Source organism: Grampus griseus (genome assembly GCF_964374135.1).
Source record: "Grampus griseus genome assembly, chromosome: 9".
NCBI classification, from domain to species: domain Eukaryota; kingdom Metazoa; phylum Chordata; class Mammalia; order Artiodactyla; family Delphinidae; genus Grampus; species Grampus griseus.
In genome coordinates this window covers 25,099,736-25,122,201 of record NC_139003.1, presented here as the reverse complement: position 1 = coordinate 25,122,201, position 22,466 = coordinate 25,099,736, and the positions used below count along the sequence as shown (strand labels likewise).

The 22,466-nt window shown below is 39.1% G+C and overlaps 1 protein-coding gene across 3 annotated transcripts in view; it reads right to left on the bottom strand.

Moving 5' to 3' along the window:
- The window catches only part of GRM8 (glutamate metabotropic receptor 8), a gene marked incomplete at both ends in the record, with an annotated part of 755,346 nt that overhangs the window by 97,664 nt on the left and 635,216 nt on the right, over positions 1–22,466 (bottom strand). For 2 of the 3 annotated variants that reach the window (XM_082661983.1, XM_082661984.1), the window contains one exon: positions 4,927–5,862. In XM_082661983.1, coding sequence (XP_082518109.1) covers positions 4,927–5,862 — 936 coding nt within the window. The remainder of the gene's footprint in view (positions 1–4,926; positions 5,863–22,466) is intronic. The other variant, XM_082661985.1, reaches the window with a different exon arrangement.

Genomic DNA, 22,466 nt, shown 5'->3' with positions numbered 1-22,466 from the left:
AGTCTGCTTTAGTTTGTGAATAGGGCTGGGCACAGATGGCAGGCAAATGTTTATGCTGCTTTATATCTGAGTTTGCATTCCCCAGGAAATGTATTTCTATCTGCACAAATTTAGCCTCTTAACTGAATTTTCTCAGCTAGTTTAGCAGAGCTGCAGGATTTGAACCCACATCCGCCCACTCCAGAGCTTATGCTCTTCCTTACTCCACTCATTCACCTTATAATTGACAGAGTAAAAGAATAAGGGAGAGGGCTTCCCTGGTGGCGCAGTGGTTGGGAATCTGCCTGCCAATGCAGGGGACGCGGGTTCGTGCCCTGGTCTGGGAAGATCCCACATGCCGCGGAGCAACTAAGCCCGTGAGCCACAACTACTGAGCCTGCGCTCCGCAACGGGAGAGGCCGCGACAGTGAGAGGCCTGTGCACCGTGATGAAGAGTGGCCCCCGCTCGCCGCAGCTGGAGAAAGCCCTCGCACAGAAACGAAGACCCAACACAGCCCAAAATAAATAAATAAATAAATAAATAAAAAGAATAAGGGAGATACTTTTGACATGGCAAAGCACCTGGAAAACAGCATCAATTCTCCTTTGTTTTGTATATTTTAGACAAAACTAAGGACAGCTATTAGAATTCTTTTTCATATTTCTCCTTAAATATTTAGCAGTCCTATATCAGAATAAGTGATACTGACAAAATTTTTAAAAAGAAATGTATTTGGCCCATCATTCAAAGGAGAAAACTTATTTTTCAGAAAAAAAAAGTTGCAGTGGGGATCACAATATGATGACTATATAAGGTTACCATTATGCCATATTCTAACTTAAATAATAAGGATTTTTATTATTATAGTATGTCATTATTGTGCAAGGGACTCTATTTACTCATTCAATAGGTATTTATTGAGAATATATTACATGAAAGTCTCTATGTTAAGAGATGCATTCATTCAGATATACATCAGACAAACATGGCTTACCCTCCATGAACTGATACAGGATGACATTTGAAGGTGAGAGGAGGTGAGTGTGAGTACAGGGAGGGGTCTAAGATAACTCCAGGTTTTTTATTTAAGCTACTAAATAGAGGCTACACGACTTATCCAGAAGGTGAAAGAAGAAAGGCTGGTTTGGGACATATGGGGTGCTTGACAGTTTGGAGTTTTATTTTCTTTTCCGTTTTGAGGGTGTTTTGTTTTGTTTCCATCCTATGCTCTGGTTGAAGCACTGTGCTCCTTGGAGCTTGGCAGTGTCATAACCTTTGTCTGATTATCTAGACTTTATGAACCCAATTAGAGATGGTAAGATATGTATTTAAGAGATTTCTGCCATCCTAACAGCCCCTAACCATCCCTGGGGATTCTCTTCCTGACTATTACATTAATTATATTTTAACTTTTTGTCTTTTCAACCCAATTAGGAAAGTTTGAGTTGGTCCCTGTCTGTGCCGCAGCGTGTCTGCCCTTCCTTCACACCACCTTTTTATAGGAAAAAAGAAAGTGCATTTAAACTATGAGTTAGTAAAATGCCGTAGTAGATATAAAGCTAATAAATGATGTCATTAAAATCTATAGGAAAAAACATGATTCATCTTGATTTTGAAATCTGAAAAAAAAAGAATGTGGGAAAATTAAGTGGTGTTTTATCATTGGATGGAGACATACTTTGGAGAGCTGTCTGTCCTCATGAATGCTACAAATGTCCCTTTATAACTTGATTTTACTCAGAGGTTTTCTAAAACATCTGTCTAAATTATTCAACTAATTTTACTTTTTATTCCTACTTCTCTTGTAATTTCAAAGAGACCTGTGTGGCTAGATGGGTTTTTTTCCTGTAGACATGACTCCATGAAACATAATTAAATGCATACTGGAAGAAATTTTGCTCTTCCATGTTATAAATTCTATGTCACTGATGCATAGTTACAGGATGCACAGTTCTTTTCTTCGCTTTCTCGTCTCACATCTGACTCCTCACCATCTCCCCCTGCCCTTGAGCCTGATCTTCTCCTGCCCTGGAACCTGGCACTTGCTGGTGATGACAGGCATCAGGCAGCATCAGCTGGGAGACCGGCTGCGCCTTTGTACAAGGAAGGCTCGGGGATCCTGACTGACATGGTTCAGTAATTAGCACAATGCTGGGCACAGTGCTCAATAAGGATCTGCTGAATTAATGGCTGTGTGTGCCTCCTGACTGCTGCACACACTTCAAGCTGATAACGTGGGGTTAACTGGCTGAGCATTATAAAGGACAATGTAGAACTGACCAGCTCTTTGGTCCTCCAAAGTCAATAAAACTTAGAGAAAGCCTGCCTTTAGAAATATAAAAGTTGTATTCACTTTTAATATCTGTGTCAATAATTTTAGCAACATGAAAAAATAAACACTCTCAAACATTCTGTGTATTGTTTTGAGTAATTAAAGATACTTTGACAGAGAATAGCAGGAAGCAAATTTTAACGTGAAGTGTTAGGATGACACATAAGTGTATTACACAAAATACTTCAGTAGCAAATCTTAGCTACTTATCAAATAATAGCTCTTGATGCAAAGCTTGTCTAAATTCGGCAACTCCAAGCCTAACTACATAATTTGAGCACTTTCCAATGTTCTGAAAATTCCTAGAATTAGTGTTCCTTCTTGATTTCTTCACTCATTTCCACATTCAATCATATCATGAATACAAATAAATTCCAATTAACATATTTTATAAATCTGTCTTACAGTGTGTTTCTCTGACTTACTTTGATTGCACAAAGCTAAAAAAGAAAAAAGAATTCTGGCTAGCATTCAGTCATCTCTCTGGAGGCATTGATAGATCCACACCGATAAGTATGTACATACACTCCAGGTTTTCAGATGGATGTACAGCTCCCACAGGCCCAGCACTGGGCAGCCTCCAGCCCTGGCTTATTCATGTGTCCATTTCATCCTGAAACTCTTACTGTCTCCATCACTGCTCCTCAGGGGACAGCTGCAGAGTTCTTATCTGAGAGACAATGGTCATTTGTTTTTTTTTCAGTTACCTTAAAAAAAACTTACTATGATGCATGTTTGCATTACTACGAAGGCGCCCAATAGCTTGATGGAGGACCACGATTTTATTTATTCTAAAAATTTCTTCTAAAAATTGAGTCACTGAAAGAGTTCCCTGAATAGAAATAACATCTTATTAGCATTTATATTTGCTCCCCCAGATCCTTGACGTCACAACATGAAAAGTAAGCGTAGACTGTCTTTTATAAAATGTAAAGGGAGAGAAAACAAAAGAAAAGGGAGTTAGATATCAGAACTCAGGAGATTTTGTTTGGCTAAATATTTGTTATCCACAAGAAAACAAAATAAACTTCCTATGGCCCTCTCTAGATAAAACAATATGTTAAAAAAGACAGTTCTAGGTTCAAACACAAATACAAGTACCAGTTAGGTTGATGTTATCAATAATTCACATAATGTGGACATTTCTAGACACTGAAAAACAATATTTTTCCCTGACTAGTCCAACTAACCATGTCAAAACAGACCTAATAAACTTTGAGCGACACATCCCTTCCTATGTTAAATTTACAAGTTTGATCCTAATAAATTCCCATCTGTGTATGTCAAGATATAATGTTTTCTAGTGGTTAAGTTTCATGTCCCAAACTGTCTTACTTTATTTTCCCGCCATGAACATGGTCCTACGTAAAATATTCGTGGACTTTCATCAGGCCATTCAAGTCAAGAAAGGTCACAGGTCTGGAACCCATGGCAAGTTTGCTCTATTCAGCAGCAGGTTTGCTGAAGTACATTTTTGGCTTTCAAAGTTGAAGACCACATTGATCGAGTAAGGGATGAATGCTCATACTAATGAGCTCTCCATGCCCTTGTTGAGTATTTTTTCCTCTGAATTAGTTGGCATTTTAAGAGTCATGTGGGACCTTACTTGGAATGTTAGAACCTATGGAATATAATGCCCCCCCCCCCGGATGTTCTGACTTCCTCACGACTTCTGATGATGGAGGATGGAATAATCTTTACATCCTCACTCTGAGAGAAGAACTTTCTCATATGCACATTAGGGCTGAAGAGCTATCCCTTTAGAACGGTAGCATTTGCCTTTGTTTTTCAAGCTGGTTGTCTCCATCACACCACCCAAACCTTGAAAGTCATGGTTAACGTTAGTTCTCTGCTTTTCTATACATAGAAACTCATACATCCAGTTCAGCATGTATTTCCTTTCACACACAGATGTTCTTTACATGCAGTGTTTTGTGTGGTGAAGTTAATGGAAGATTAGTAACAAAAGAAAATTATTTCAGGAAATTCAATTGATCTTCAACTTCTAAAAAATATAAACTGCATTATATAATCGCCCATTGCTGCTTCTTTCATCCCTCACCACCATCCTCCACATATGGAAAAATAATAAGAATGGGAGCTAAAGAGAAATAGTACGACGGTTCAGACTGAATTAAGCCACTTAGTTTTTGCTGTTGCAGTTTGCTTCTGTGACTAAAACCATCATAATTATTAAGGAATAGCTTTTTCTGAGAGTAACATTAGAACCGGCAAAGGAGGCATTTGTCACGCACTGAGAAACCTCTGGAATAGCTCAGCCCTGTGAATCATGTCTGCCCTTTCTCCCTTCCTCTTTTAACGTTTGGAAAACAACAGTTATGTTAGTCGATAACAGAACTGGGAAAAGGGACCCAGAAAGTGATGTGAGCTCTGTCAATCTTCCACCTTGCCAAGGAGGACACATTAAAGTGTTTTTCATGGAAAATCAGCCTTAGTCAACACATATTCAGAGCAAAGTGACCTTGAATATATATATAAAACACTGAAGCTTCTTGAGAGAATATAAGTGAACCAAAAAGAAAGAAGGGAAAGCATCCTAAAGGAAGAAGTTAAATCCAGGAAAAGGGTTGGCAATGCATTTCTTGCCACTTACCTTTTCTGCTGACTGGGCTGTACCAAAAAAGATGGGGATGAAAGCTAACCAAATGATGCAGGTGGTATACATGGTAAATCCAATAGGTTTGGCTTCATTGAAAGTCTCTGGAACTCCTCTTGTTTTAATGGCATAAACAGTACAAGTTACCATCAAGAGGATACTGTACCCTAGTGAACAAATGAGCGAGAGATCAGAGATGTCACACTTGAGCACTCCCCTGGCGTTCTCCGGGTCTAGAGTCCGCTGTTCTCCATAGTCAATGATGATGTGCGGTGGGTCCACAACAAACCAGACACATACTCCCAGGAGCTGGATGGAGATCAGGCTGAAGGTGATCACCAGCTGGGATGCTGGGCTGATAAACTTGGGCGCTGTGACGGATTTCTTCCCCTGCTCAAATATTCGGTGGATTCGGTTTGTTTTGGTAAGAAGGGCTGCATAGCTGAAACACATGCCGAGTCCTAGGAAGATCCGTCGGAAGGAGCAGATGACTGTATCTGGTGCTGCAATCATTAAAAAGGTGATTGAATAACAGAGAAAAATCCCCGTTAGGAGCACGTAACTAAGTTCGCGTCCCGAAGCCCTCACAATAGGTGTGTCGTTATAGCGGACAAAGGTCACGATCACAAAGGTGGTGGCGATGATTCCCAAAATGGCAACGAACACAGGCACCACGGCCCAGGGGGAATGCCACTCCAGTTTGATGATGGGGATGAGCTGACAGCCTGTGCGGTTGATGTTTGGTCTCTGGTCCAAAGGGCAGAGTTCACAGGAGAGCTCATCCACCTGGTAGTTGTAACCTTCACAGCGCTCACAGTGCCAGCAGCAAGGAGCTCCTTTCACTGTTTTCTTCCTCTCCCCGGGCTTACAGGGCAGGCTGCAGACAGACGCCGGGTGAGTGTGTTCTCTGTTGGCCCACTGCATGTCTTCCACCTGTGGGTATAAAATATTAATGAGCCTTCCATTTGTCCCCCATTTATAATATCCTAATCCTAGCCACAGGTTTGTAATAAGTCACTGAATGCTGACAGTACAGTTTACCATAATAAGAGCCCAGAGTTTCTTTCCCTAATATTGACTTTATGAAAGTGCTAAATGATTGGGTCCAATAAATCATTCACATCATCAACTTGATGAGTGTCACTACGTTCCATTTACCTCCTTGGTGTTGACCAATCTGACATGTGGAGAAAGATTTATTGGCCCAAACAGTTTTAAAACAGAAAAAAAAAATAAGTCCCATGGAAAAACGTGTTAGAGCTAAGCTCAGATATAAATGCCAGAGTCCCTGAAACACTGGCTAGGCTATAAACACACATAGAAATGGTGATCCAAGTCTTTCCACCATATCTGGGGAAATTCAAACCTCACTGCGTCAATTTTGAAAGGAAATGGCAAAATTAGCTACTTTAATCTCTGACACTTCTCATATTAGTGTTTTTGCCTGTTTAAGCTTAAAATTCACTTATTCCCCCACTCTTGCGTTTTCACATTGTGGAAAAGACCGTGCTGAGTGAGATAGCTTGATGGTTGTGTCTTCCATTGAACAAAAGTAGGCTTAAAGCAGTGAAACTGGCACAAATGAGCGAGTTCCCCTGCTGAGATCTCTCTCTGCTTCGGGCCCTTAAAGTTCCATCGTACTCTTTTGAATTAGATCACAGAATACCTCTATTAAAACAAACTTGTTATTTTAAGGGAATTTTGCCAATCATTGACCTCTTTCCTTAAATTTGTTTACTAAAGGTTCTGGACCCGATTCCAACGTGAGGGGGCAAGGGAAGTGGGGTTTCCCACACCACCAAGCAATCCTTGGACACCAGCTGGGTGTCCTACAAGTCAAATCAGTTCTGACACTATCACCTGGAAATAGCATCAGATCCCACAGAATGCTAACAGGACAAACCAGAAATTATGGATCATAGGAGACAACTCATTATGACAAGCTACTACTATATAAAAGGTAAGCTCTACGAATGGAAGGATTTTGTTCACTGATGTGAACAAACAGTGATTGACACACAATTTGTCCTCAAATATTTATTGAATTTGTGAGCAAGGAAGGACAGGAAGGGCACCCCTGAGGAAGAAGGAGTCAACTTGGAAGTACTGGCTTCTAGAAATAAAGTACAGCTCAAAGAGGCACAGAGAGGAGAGCTACAGAAATGTTTAAAAAAATAAAACAAAAAACTTATTTTCCCAAGACCAGCTCTATAAAAACCCCAAAGAAAAATTACCATTTGCTGTGATAGTCTGGCTCCAAGATGGCCCCCAATAACTTTACCTCCTGGAACCATGCACTCATGGAGTCCCCTCCCACTTTAAATAGGGCTGAATTATGTAAACAATAATATATTCCAGAAATGACTGCATGTGGTTTCTGAGGCTAGGTCATAAATGACACTTTAGCCTGTGCCTTGTTCTCTCTTGGACTGCTCACTCCTGGGAGAGAACTAGATTGTCATGAGAGCTCTCAAGCAGCCCTATGGAAAGGAACTGAGGCTTCTTGCCCACAGTCAGCACCCACTTGCCATGCATGTGAGGGAGCCACCTAGACAGTGAATCGTCTGGCTCCAGTCAAGCCTTTAGATGACTGCAGCCCCAGCTGACACCTTGACCGCAACCTCATGCGAGACCCTGAGCCAGAACCCAGCTGCGCTGCTTCTGAATGTCCAATCTACAGGAACTGTGTGAGATGATAAGTGTTTTATTGTCGTAAGCTGCTAAATATGGAGCTATTTGTTACACAGCAATAGGAAACTAATGCAGCTCAAATTAAGCTTACTGACCCATTCTGTGACCACCACCAGTATAGTAGTCTACTGAGAATCTACTGAGAAGGTAGTGACAACTATCTTATACCAAAAACATGCCCCAAAGTGTCTAGTGTCAGCAATATTCTATCATCACTCTTAAGGTTGCCTCCCTTTGGGGAACTATGTGACTGAGCTTATTCTCATAAATAGATCGATTGCTAAAGGATGCTTTCCTTTCTTGAATGTGGGGTGAATAGTGGAGGGCAGAGAATTGTAGCCCCGAAGTTCAACACTTGCTGAGGGCTATCAGATCTCCCCCAGGTGGAGTAGATAATTCATGCATGTTTAATTTCAAATATCCTCCCTTGAGAAAGTAGATGGTAATTCATGTGTCCTAAGGGCACTCAAGACTATTAGCTCTACCTTGTCTCTTCACCACAAAGGAAAAGCAATCTATCATAACCCTGTTAATTTTCTATTAGGTTTTAATGATTTAGAAAAGTTATTTTATTTATGTATAAGATTCCATTAGGTAAGAAAAAAAAGTTAAATTGAAAGTGGCTTCTCTCAAAAATATTGAGAAAAATGAAATGCTCCACTTGAGTGGCTAAAATATTGATTTTATACCCTAATGGACTCTTATATAAGATAATAAAATACTCTCTGTGAAGGTTATGTTTCAAAGCTAATTATTGTAAAACCAAAATTGCATTTTCTTTGGGGCTTCTATAGATTTATAATGTTACTGTTAAAAAAAAAAAAAGGCAGTAAAAAAAAAAAATCTCAGAAACATTAAACTTCAAGTTTGCTAGAGACCTTAAAGGTCAGCTTGTCTACCCACATGTCTAATTCTTTAATTCTCAATACACTTTATTTTCTATAAGGAAATAAGACTTATTAACAAAGAAATATATCCAAATCTGATAGGCCTCATTACGGAGGATAAATATTCATCATTATAAGCTAAGTACTATATTTTCTTGATCAGTTTCCTGAATACTGAACTAGTGGAAAAATGTTTTTCATAAATAAAAATTAAAGTTATAAGATAATGAAAAATACCACAATTTTTTAACAGTTGTAAATTTTCTTTAGTAAAAACGGTATAGTCAAGCCATATGTGTTACATTTCTTAATATAATGGAGAAAATTTATGTATGTTTCAGTAAACATGTTAAACATACATGACTACATTTTCATCAAGGAATCTATTTATGTATAACTGTACTGTGTTTTGATGTCATAGTTGAAGTCTGGGAACCAACCAATATCCACCCCAAGGAAGAACAAGTAGCGAACACTTGAGTCAGGATCTTATAAATACATTAGTATCTGAGACACATAATTTATTTTGGATATGTTGCTAAATTAAAAATACTACTACTCGGGCTTCCCTGGTGGCGCAGTGGTTGAGAGTCCGCCTGACGATGCAGGGGACGCGGGTTCGTGCCCCGGTCCGGGAAGATCCCACATGCCGCGGAGCGGCTGGGCCCGTGAGCCATGGCCGCTGAGCCTGCGCGTCCGGAGCCTGTGCTCGGCAACGGGAGAGGCCACAACAGTGAGAGGCCCACATAACGCAAAAAAAAAAAAAAAAAAAAAATACTACTACTTGAGAGTACATTAAACTTCCTATTTTTCACAGCTGTGCTACAAAGCATCAACAAATATCATTCAGCTCTCTTGCTTTGCTATATTAACAAATAATACCATCTTTCATAATGCGTAAAAAGAGAAGCCATATCCGTACATTTAAAACATGTGTCTTCCTCTCCTTTGGCATTATTCTGATATTAGGATGTTTTCTGTCTAAAACATGTGTTCTAACAAATGGATGATAGTTATATAGATAGACCTTCTAGGGATAAAACCATAGCCCATTCCTGTCTTGACAATGTTCACCAATAGTGATTCATTCTGTAGGCTCCAATCCAGTACATTTCATAGAATGTGAGCCATCAGCTGGCTTCTGCTGTCAAATTCTACTATTACTGCAGACAAATATACCAGCAACCACAAAACCAAAACTTTCTGCGTGAATGTGCTTACATTTTTTCATCTTTCATCTTCCCAGACCAATCAACCTAGAGTAATGCTTCATAAATTAAAGACATTATTTTTTATAGAATAATTTTCTTCTGTGTAGTTTTAATAACTCCTGAAAAAAAAGGACTACAAGAATATTTCCCAATTAAATGCCCCACTATAATTAATCATTTCCAGTATTCACTACAAAATTCTCGCTCAATTTAATACCTCTATTACAGTGTTTTTCCCACATGTTAAGTGGTATGTTCAATGTTACGATTACTATACATGTGGGAAAATTTTAAATATAACATTTAAAGATAATTGATATCTAGTCATACCGTCCTTAACTAGCTCTTTTCATCTTGCTCTATAAATAAGCATAGTATTATAATCATTGTGGTGACTAGTTTGCCACTGCAGTATTCAAAAACCCAACGCTTCATCTGACTTATGTCACAGCAGATTGTACATGCAAACATTTCCAGTGAAACTGGGCATCTTTTCAAAGGTTTACTCGTTAATTTCCATATAGTCAATAGTTTTAACAAGTGCACTTAATTAGCATGAGTATTTAAAATGTCAAAATTTGGTATATTTTGTGAATCATACGATTCACATATGAATGACTATACATTGCACAATTAATTTGATAATGCAACTCAAAGTACAGTTTCTCAATATATTAGTATACACATTCATATATATAGATATGTTTGTATATAGATATATATTGCTTCAGTGATATTCATCCTTTCCTTTGGGTCATGCAAAGCTTTCTACTTCTGTTCAAAGTGGTAAGTAGGTTTAGTGTCCTTTGAAAAGATAGCATGTGTGAGATGATTCTCAGATTGAAGTCCTAGTTTTATATGATATTACAGATCTACATAACCTGTACAAATGCAAAGACTACTCTTATTTAAAAATACAGTTTAAAATTTCATTTACAATAGCATCAAAATAAAATACTTAGGAATAAACTTAACAAGTAAAGTGCGAGAGTTTTTTTAACTAAAAACTACAAAATATCATTTCAAGAAAGTTAAAGAAATGAATAAATGAAAAGAAATCCCTAGTTCATGGATCAAAAGATTTAACATTGCCAAGATGGAAATACAAAACTGATCAAGAGATTCGACATAATCCCTATTAAAATCTTATCTGGCTTCTTTGCAGAAATTGACAAGTTGATCCTAAAATTCATATGGGAGTATAAGGGACCCAGGATAGACAAAATGATCTTGAAAGTGAAGAGTGAAGTTGGAAGATTCACACTTCCTGATTTTAAAACTTACTACAAAGCTGTAGTAATCAAGCAGCATGATACTGGCATAAAGATAGACTAATTACTGAAATAAAATTGAGAGCCCAGAAATAACCTCTTATATGTATGGTCAATTGATTTTTGACAATGATGACAAGAAAATTCAATGGAGAAAAAACAGTCTTTTCAACAGTGGTGCTGGGACAAGACATGACACCAAAAGAATAAGCAACAAAATAAAAATAAATAAATTAGACTTCATCAGTATTACTTTTGTGATTCAACAGATGCCATTAGGAGAGTGAAAAGACAACCCACAGAGTGGACAAAAATATTTTCATATCATATACCTGATAAGGAACTTATATCCAGATTTTATTTTTTAAAACTCTTAGAATTAAACTGTTAAAAAGGCATAAAATCCAATTAAAAATAAGCAAAAGAAATGAAGAGACATTTCTCAAAACAAGACATATGAGTAGTCAATACGCACATGAAATGTCTAACATCATTAGTCGTAAGAGGAATGCAAATCAAAACCATAGTACCCACTAGAATGGTCATATTAAAAAATACAGACAGTATCAAGTGTTATTGAAGATGTGGAGAAAGTAAAACCCTTTACATTGTTGGTGGCAATGTAAAATGGTGCAGTTATTTTGGACAACAGTTTGGCACTTCCTCAAAAAGTTAAGCACAGAATTGCCATACGACCTAGCAATTCCACTCCTAAGTAATTTTAACCTAAGAAAACTGGAGACATATGTTCTCACAAAAATTTGTACATGAATGTTCATAGCATCATTAGAGCAAAAAAGCAGAAACAACCCAAATGTGCATAAACAAAATGTGCTTTATCTATTCAACCAAATATTAAAAAGAAATAAAGTACTATTATATGCTATAAAATAGATGAACCTTGAAAATATGCTAAGTGAAAGAAATCGGTCACAAAGACCATATAGTGTGTGGTTTTTTTGTTCCTTTGTTTTTTTTGCGGTACGCGGGCCTCTCACTGTTGTGGCCTCTCCCGTTGCGGAGCACAGGCTCCGGACGCGCAGGCTCAGCGGCCATGGCTCATGGGCCCAGCCGCCCCGCGGCATGTGGGATCTTCCCGGACCGGGGCACGAACCCGTGTCCCCTGCATCGGCAGGCGGACTCTCAACCACTGCGCCACCAGGGAAGCCCAGTGTGTGATTTTAATTTATATGAAATGTCCAGAATAGGCAAACCCATAGACAGACAGTAGATGGGTGACTGCTAGGGGTTAAGGAGGGAAGAGAATAGAGTTATTACTACTCAAGGGTACAGGATTTCTTGGGAGGTGATGAAAGTGGTCTAAAATTAGTGGTAATGGATACACAAGTCTGTGAATATACTAAAAGCCACTGAATTATGTATTTTAAAATGGGCAAATTTTATGGCATTTGAATTATCTCAATAAAGCTGTTAGTTTTTAAATATGCAAACTATGTTGATACAGTCAGGAAGTATTTATACTCAGTCCTTCATTTGCTGTATAAAAAGCCATATTGCATGTTCTAGACAAGGTTCGATGTGGGGATTCAACAGTGACCAAGACATGGTTGCTGGCCTCCAGAGACAGTGCAAGTGGGGAAAGAGATAAGCAGAGGGCCAGTCACAGTTCAGTATGAAACTCCCCAAAAAGAAAAGGGGTGAGGAAATGGTACTGCTAAAAGAGGATCCAGCAGGGCCACCAAGCATAGGCTTCAGGGATGTGTGAACAGCAGCCTGAAGGATGTATAGGAGGTAAACCAGGGAAGGGGATCTCAAGCCAAAAAAAAAAAAAAGACATCAAGATTCACGGGTAAGAAGTCATAACAACCTGGAGAAACTAAAGGTATAAAGAATAGCAAAAGTATAAATAAAAGCACTGGGGGAATTGGTAAGAAGCAAGCTAGGGAACAGAGGTGATGCTAGATCGCAAAGAACCTTCTAAGCCACTGAGAGTAATTTGGGTATTATCTTGAAGGTGGTAGCTGGGATCTTCTGAAGGGTTATAACAAGGATAGGGATGATGAGCTTTATCGTTTAGAAGAATTGCTGCGCTGCAAGGTAGAAGACTGAAGGAACCCAAGACTAGATATGGGTCAATCACCAAACACGCTGAGGCTGTTAGAATTCCAGATGAAAGGCAATGGTGACAGGAATCCAAAGAACAGCAGTGAGCATGAAGGATGTTGTAAGCAGCACCAGGTTTTGGTTTTCAGATTTTATTCTCAAGGCCATAGAGGATGTTTAAAGGATTTTAACCAAATGCGTGATCACATGTAAAATATAAATATAAAACTTTATATAGGGCTTCCCTGGTGGCGCAGTGGTTGAGAATCTGCCTGCTAATGCAGGGGACACGGGTTTGAGCCCTGGTCTGGGAGGATCCCACATGCCGCGGAGCAACTAAGCCTGTGAGCCACAACTACTGAGCCTGCGCGTCTGGAGCCTGTGCTCCGCAACCACAACTAGAGAAAGCCCTTGCACAGAAACGAAGACCCAACACAGCAAAAATACATAAATAAAAATTAATAAACTCCTACCCCCAACATCTAAAAAAAAAAAAAACTTTATATAAATATGTAAAAAATATATTTTTTTCTTTTGGAGATCACTGTGATGAGATATCAGGGAAAAGAGTGATACAGAGGTAACGATAAGAAATAGGGGAATAATGTCATGATTCCAGGCAAAACAAGAGCCTGTGAACCGTTAGAAGAGGTGGTGATGAAGAAGATGGTCTGAATTTAAGATATAGTGAAGAAAATAGAGAGAAGGGTGGCAAGAGAAAAAAGAGGAACCAAACAGTGTCATCCAAGCTTGTGTTTGAGAGTCATCCTTAGCATTACACTTACTTCAACCTCATGTCTGATGAATCACATGGCCAGGCACGGTCCTCCCCATGCCTAACTCCCAGGTAATTAGGTATCAACCCTCCTTAATCCCTTATTATACAACACACAGCACCTTGTAGTCTTCTTCAATGGCAATTTTACAGTATGTAATTATGCATTTATTTATTTGATTTTCTTTTTATTTGAATAAGAGATTTTCTGCATTTTAAATTATGTTCCTCAGAATCTCTTACAGGGTTTACACAAAATACATCTCACTGGGTCCCAGTTCTTAGATATTACAATTTAATAGGTCTGGAAAGGAACCTCAAGTTGGCACTTTTTTTAGTATCTTTATTGGAGTGTAATTGCTTTACAATTGTGTGTTAGTTTCTGCTGTATAACAAAGTGAATCAGCTATACATATACATATATCCCCATATCTCCTCCCACTTGCGTCTCCCACCCACCCTCCCTATCCCACCCCTCTAGGCGGACACAAAGCACCGAGCTGATCTCCCTGTGCTATGCAGCTTCTTCCCACTAGCTATCTATTTAACATTTGGTAGTGTATATATGTCCGTGCCACTCTCTCACTTTGTCCCAGCTTACCCTTCCCCCTCCCCATATCCTCAAATCCATTCTCTACATCTGCGTCTTTATTCCTGTCCTGCCCCTAGGTTCTTCAGAACCTTTTTTTTTTTTTTAGATTCCATATATATGTGTTAGCATATGGTATTTGTTTTTCTCTTTGTGACTTACTTCACTCTGTATGACAGACTCTAGGTCCATCCACTACAAAACTCAATTTCCTTTCTTTCTATGGCTGAGTAATATTCCATTGTATATATGTGCCACATCTTCTTTATCCATTCATCTGTCAATGGACACTTAAGTTGCTTCCATGTCCTGGCTATTGTAAATAGAGCTGCAATGAACATTGTGGTACACGACTCTTTTTGAATTATGGTTTTCTCAGGGTATATGCCCAGTAGTGGGATTTTGGGGTCGTATGGTAGTTCTATTTTCAGTTTTTAAGGAACCTCCATACTGTTGTCTATAGTGGCTGTATCAATTTACATTCCCACCAACAGTGCAAGAGGGTTCCCTTTTCTCCACACCCTCTCCAGCATTTATTGTTTGTAGATTTTTTGATGATGGCCATTCTGACTGGTGTGAGATATCTCATTGTAGTTTTGATTTGCATTTCTCTAATGATTAGTGATGTTGAGCATCCTTTCATGTGTTTGTTGGCAATCTGTGTATCTTATCTGGAGAAATGTCTAATTAGGTCTTCTGCCCATTTTTGGATTGGGTTCTTTGTTTTTTTGATATTGAGCTGCATGAGCTGCTCATAAATTTTGGAGATTAATCCTTTGTCAGTTTCTTCATTTGCAAATATTTTCTCCCATTCTGAGAGTTGTCTTTTTGTCTTGTTTTCCTTTGCTGTGCAAACGCTTTTAATTTTTATTAGGTCCCATTTGTTTATTTTTGTTTTTCTTTCCATTTCTCTAGGAGGTGGGTCAAAAAGGATCTTGTTGTGATTTATGTCATAGAGTGTTCTGCCTATGTTTTCCTCTGAGAGTTTGATAGTGTCTGGCCTTACATTTGGGTCTTTAAGCCATTTGGAGTTTATACTTGTGTATCATGTTAGGGAGTGTTCTAATTTCATTCTTTTACATGTAGCTTTCCAGTTGTCCCAGCACCACTTATTGAAGAGGCTGTCTTTTATCCATTGTATATTCTTGCCTCCTTTATCAAAGATAAGGTGACCATATGTGCATGGGTTTATCTCTGGGCTTTCTATCTTGTCCCATTGATCTATGTTTCTGTTTTTGTGCCAGTACCATACTGCCTTGATTACTGTAGCTTTGTAGTATAGTCTGAAGTCTGGGAGCCTGATTCCTCCAGCTCCGTTTTTCTTTCTCAAGATTGCTTTGGCTATTTGGGGTCTTTTGTGTTTCCATACAAATTGTGAAATTTTTTGTTCTAGTTCTGTGAAAAATGCCATTGGTAGTTTGATAGGGATTGCATTGAATCTGTAGACTGCTTTGGGTAATATAGTAATTTTCATGATGTTAATTCTTCCCATCCAAGAACATGGTATATCTCTCCATCTATTTGTATCATTTTTAATTTCTTTCATCAGTGTCTTATAGTTTTCTGCATACAGGTCTTTTCTCTCCTTAGGTAGGTTTATTCCTCAGTATTTTATTCTTTTTTGTTGCAATGGTAAATGGGAGTGTTTCCTTAATTTCTCTTTCAGATTTTTCATCATTAGTGTATAGGAATGCAAGAGACTTCTGTACATTAATTTTGTGTCCTGCTACCTTACCAAATTCATTGATTAGCTCTAGTAGTTTTCTGGTAGCATCTTTAGGATTCTCTATGTATAATATCATGTCATCTGCAAACAGTGACAGCTTTACTTCTTCTTTTCCGATTTGGGTTCCGTTTCTTTCTTTTTCTTCTCTGACTGCTGTGGCTAGAACTTCCAAAACTATGTTGAATAATAGTGGTGAGAGTGGACAACTGTGTCTTGTTCCTGATCTTAGAGGAAATGGTTTCAGTTTTTCACCATTGAGAATGATGTTGGCTGTGAGTTTGGCATATATGGTCATTATTATTTTGAGGTAAGTTCCCTCTATGCCTACTTTCTGGAGGGTTTTTTTCATAAATGGGTGTTGAATTTTGTCGAAAGCTTTTTCTGCATCTATTGAGATGATCATATGGAGTTTCTCCTTCAATTTGTTAATATGGTGTATCACATTGATTGATTTGCATATATTGAAGAATCCTTGCATTCAAGTGGGATAAATCCCACTTGATCATGGTGTATGATCCTTTTAATGTGTTGTTGGATCCTGTTTACTAGTATTTTGTTGAGGATTTTTGCATCTATGTTTACCAGTGATATTGGCCTGTAGTTTCTTTCTTTGTGACATCTTTGTCTGGTTTTGGTATCAGGGTGATGGTGTCCATGTAGAATAAGTTTGGGAGTGTTCCTCCCTCTGCTATATTTTGAAGAGTTTGAGAAAGATAGGTGTTAGCTCTTCTCTAAATGTTTGACAGATTGCTCCTGTGAAGCCATCTGGTCCTGGGCTTTTGTTTGTTGGAAGATTTTTAAGCACAGTCTCAATTTCAGTGATTGTGATTGGTCTGTTTATATTTTCTATTTCTTCTTGGTTCAGTCTAATAAGATTGTGCTTTTCTAAGAATTTGTCCACTTCTTCCAAGTTGTCCATTTTATTGGCATAGAGTTGCTTGTAGTAATCTCTCATGATCCTTTGTATTTCTGCAGTGTCAGTTGTTACTTCTTTTTCATTTCTAATTCTATTGATTTGAGTCTTTTCCCTTTTTTTCCTGATAAGTGTGGCTAATGGCTTATCAATTTCTTTTATCTTCTCAAAGAACCACCTTGTAGTTTTATTGATCTTTGCTATCGTTTCCTTCATTTCTTTTTCATTTATTTCTGATCTGATTTTTATGATTTCTTTCCTTCTGCTAACTTTGGGGTTTCTTTGTTCTTCTTCTCTGATTCCTTTAGGTATAAAGTTAGGTTAGTTATTTGAGATTTTTCTTCTTTCTTGAGGTAGGATTGTATTGCTAGAAACTTCCCTCTTAGAACTGCTTTTGCTGCATCCCATAGGTTTTGGGTCATTGTGTTTTCTTTGTCATTTGCTTCTAGGTATTTTTTGATTTCCTCTTTGATTTCTTCAGTGACCTTGGTTATTTAGTAGTGTATTGTTTAGCCTCCGTGTGTTTGTATTTTTTACAGTTTTTTTTCCTGTAATGGATATCTAATCTCATAACGTTGTGGTCGGAGGAGATACTTGATACCATTTCAATTTTCTTAAATTTCTCAAGGCTTGATTTGTGACCCCAAGATATGATCTATCCTGGAGAATGTTCCATGAGCACTTGAGAAGAATGTGTATTCTGTTGTTTTTGGATGGAACGTCCTATTAATATCAATTAAGTCCATTTAATGTATCATTTAAAGCTTGGGTTTCCTTATTTATTTTCTTTTTGGGTGATCTGTCCATTGGTGAAAGTGGGGTGTTAAAGTCCCCTACTATGACTGTGTTACTGTCGATTTCCCCTTTTATGGCTGTTAGTAGTTGCCTTATGTATTGAGGTGCTCCTATGTTGGATGCATAAATATTTACAATTATTATATCTTCTTCTTGGATTGATCCCTTGATCATTATGTAGTGTCCTCTTTGTCTCTTGTAATAGTCTTTAATTTAAAATCTATTTTGTCTGATATGAGAATTGCTATTCCAGCTTTCTTTCGATTTCCATTTGCATGGAATATCTTTGTCCATCCCCTCACTTTCAGTCTATATGTGTCTCTAGGTCTGAAGCAGCTGATTAGGGGGCTCTTGCTCACTCAGGCCAGGGGAAGGGAGGGGTACAGAATGCGGGGCGAGCCTGCGGCAGCAGAGGCCAACATGACATTGCAACAGCCTGAGGTGCGCCGCGTGTTCTTCCGGGGAAGTTGTCCCTGGATCCTGGGACCCTGGCAGTGGCAAGCTGCATGGGCTCCTCGGAGGGGCAGTGTGAATAGTGACCTGGGCTTGCACATAGGCTTCTTGGTGGTGGCAGCAGCAGCCTTAGCGTTCCATGACCGTCTCTGGGGTCCGCACTGGTAGCCACGGCTCGCGCCGTCTCTGGAGCTCGTTTAGGCAGTGCTCTGAATCCCCTCTCCTTGCGCACCCTGAAACAATGGTCTCTTGTCTCTTAGGCAGGTCCAGACTTTTTCCCGGACTCCTCCCCGGCTAGCTGTGGCACACTAGCCCCGTTCAGGCTGTGTTCACGCAGCCAACCCCAATCCTCTCCCTGTGCTCCGACTGAAGCCCGAGCCTCAGCTCCCAGCCCTGCCTGCCCCGGCGGGTGAGCAGACAAGCCTCTCGGGCTGGTGAGTGCCAGTCGGCACTGATCCTCTGTGCGGGAATCTCTCCGCTTTGTCTTCTGCACCCCTGTTGCTGTGCTCTCCTCCGCAGCTCCGAAGCTTCCCCCCTCTGCCACCCGCAGTCTCCACCCCCAAAGGGGCTCATAGTGTGTGGAAACCTTTCCTCCTTCACAGCTCCCTCCCACTGGTGCAGGTCCCCTCCCTATTATTTTGTTTCTGTTTTTTCTTTTTTTTTTTTGGCCCTACCCAGGTATGTGGGGAGTTTCTTGCCTTCTGGGAGGTCTGAGGTCTTCTGCCAGCGTTCAGTAGGTGTTCTGTAGGAGTTGTTCCACTTATAGATGTATTTCTGACATATTTGTGGGGAGGATTTTGATGTGCACATATTACTCCTCCGCTGTCTTGAAGGTCTCTCAAGTTGGCATTTTTAAGAGAAGTCTTTCTTCTTCCAGTGATTCTGTCATGTAATTAGTGAACCACACTTTGCCAAGCACCAATTTAAATTTATTTTCCTCAGGAGAGTAAGAGCCTGGTGTGTGGCATCCCAGAGCCTAATGTGATGACTACCCTGCAATGGCCATCAATAAATATTTGTTGAATGAATGAAGAAGGAATGGAAGAACAAGTGAACAGGTGATGGCGTCCTTCATTCAAAGCCCCAGCAAAGCTTCCAAGCCAGGAAGCTCATGAATCAGATGAACACATGATCTGTGTTCATGAGTTAAGTTTCCCTGGGCAGAGATTTCAAAGGCACAGTCATATGCAAGGCAGTTGAGATCATGAATATGTATTAGCAAATTCTCACCCACAGAAACAATGGAAAGTGTGAAGGGAAGATGACACAATGGAGGCATGGCAAGAGCAAAATTTAAGGAGCAGACACAGGAAGATTAGTAAAGGAGGATGAAAAAATACGGTCAGATGGAAACCAGGGAAGAACCTGGTCCAAGGTCCAAGAAGCCAAACAGATAATTTCAGGAAAGAGGAAGTGGTCAGTGGTGCCCAAAGACAGTCAAATTTCATGAGGATACAATTTGAAAATTGAGAGTACCTGGTTGCCTTCATGACAAAAAAATTAATTTTTCTGTGAAGTCTTCTCTGACTGACCCTACACCAGTCGGGTAGGTATGTTCCTCCCCTGGATTGCATTATGTATTTTATTATAACTCTTTGGCATTATATTGTGACTATCTGTTCACATATCCATTTCTGCACCAGACCGAGAGCACAGTAATCTCAAGGACAGATAGTTTCACCTCCCATTACCTTTATTAAGACATAGGATTCAGTAGGAATTCAATGTTTGAAAAAAACATAAGTTGATTAATAAGTAGAATGTGTGGTAAGCACACCTATTACTACTCCAAATATATAACTACTCTCTATTTAGGGTTTTGAGTAGGATGGTAGTAAACTTATTCTTTCCTAAATCTGTGTGGTCTCTAGATTATTTTAACCATACCTTCCAAGAAGCTAATTTTGGGGAGGCTATGTACTCTGACACACACCTTATAGGGATGTTGGAAAGATCTAACAAGTTAACATCTGTGAAAATGTTTTGTGAATGGAAAATGTAAAAGGTGCTCAGAAACTCTGCATATACCTTGATTTAGGACTGAGAGGCAGCACTAGAAAGAAGGTACCCACTCTCTACCTATAATAAATACAGCTGCTCTGCTAATAAAACTATGTCAGCAGCAACTAGCAAAACCACGGTCTTTGGATTTCATACAGATCTGTGGTTTCTTGCTTTAATTTTCCCACTCTCAGCTCTTAATGTCAGTTCCTGGTAATTGCCACATGAGATGCGCCTTCTCACATCACAGCTCTATGCAGAGAAAAGCATCTAGGCTAGTGCCTTCTGCCCTTGACTCTAAGGTTGGAGAGGGTGGCATCTGCCAGTGTGGATGTTGGGATGTGTGTTGTGGGACACTTGGTTTTGGGGACTAGTATAGGAAGTCAGACCTACAATATTTTTGGTGAGTGGGATGCACTAACCCTATGTTAGGTTGCACCCCAACACACGGCATATGCAAATATCCAGGGAGCTCGGGGTATTTGTAGCCATAGTATTGAAACAGACTAATCTTTTTCCTTCATGTTAAATTTATCATAAAAGTTATAATTTGAATACTATAAAGAGTGGTCATTTGAACTCAAAAGGCATTGAGCTACAACTTGTGTTACTATGTTCATGATTATATTCTAAATGACCAAAATAATTTTTTTAGATAAAAGCTTTTTATTTAAGGGACTTTCCTGGTGGTGCAGTGGTTAAGAATCCGCCTGTTAATGCAGGGGACAGGGTTCGACCTCTGGTCTGGGAAGATCCCACATGCCTCGGAGCAACTAAGCCCGTGCGCCACAACTACTGAGCCTGCTCTCTAGGGCCTGTGAGCCACAACTACTGAGCCCTTGTGCCGCAACTACTGAAGCCTGCTCACTGCAACGAAGAGTAGCCCCTGCTCGCCGCAACTAAAGCCCGCGCACAGCAATGAAGACCCAACACAGCCAAAAATAAATAAACTAATTAATTAATTTTTTAAAAAAAGCTTTTCATTTAAGATTAATTCATCTGAATGTTTACTATAAAAGTAACTATTTTAACCTCTCAGGATGATTTGGTATGTCAGATCTTTTCTGAATATTATTTAAAAGCTTTCATATTTTAATTTTAAATCTTAAAATATGACATAAATGTCATATATGATAGCTATATTATATATATTGTGCCAGTATTTTATGATGACTAAATTCAGTTAAGCAGATCCTTCATTGCTAATAAGTAGAAGTAAATAACATGAAAATCAGTTCAGGGGTAATACTCTCTACAGGCAATTTTGTTAACTCTTAGGATATCCCTTTAAATTATTCACATTTCCTATTTTTCCTACACTATGTTGATTTATAAGTGCATGCAGAAACTAAGATAATTCTTTACAAAGCATTTTGTGATATTTTGAACAATTTAATAGATGTTCAATACAAAACACTTGTCTATTTCAATCTTAGCCATATCACTCAGTGTATATTTAACTCAATCTATGGAAATTTATAGGAAGTAAATACCTTCAAAACGTGAGAAGATAGACAAAGGAGTTTGGAATGACTTATTTCCAGTGGAAAGCCACTTTATATTGCTAAGCAAACAGAACATAAAGAGGGATGATGCTGATGATAATAGCTAACATTTTCTGAGGGCATATTATGTGCCAGAATTGTTCTAAGTAATGAACATTAAATGCTTATAACAACCCTGTGGGTTAGGTACCCCTGACCCTACCCCATTTTGTCTAAGGAGTCACGGAGCAGTAGGTAACGTGCCTCATATCACATAGTTACTCAGTGATGGAGGGGGCCTAAAGCCACACGCCCAATCACAGCATTTTATTGCCTGTACCTGCTGGTTCCCAGGGCAGTGCATGACATGATAGACGGTAGAAAAAAATTTTAAACTGACTGAAATTCCAGAATAGGGAGCAGAGAAGATAGGAGACAGTGGAGTAGGCACAACGCATTTGAAATAATAGTCCAATGAAAGGAGTGTGGCCCCAAACAGGAGAGGCCCTAGACAAGAGCAGAAAAGTGAGTGAGGCCAGGACAGTCAGTTTACTGGGAATGGAAAAGAATGGGTGAGTTTAAAACAGGGTTAGAAAGAAGAATCAAAAGAATTTGGTAATAATTTGCTTAAAGGATTTTTTCACACCAGACCCAATGTAAAAACCTTAGGATAAGAT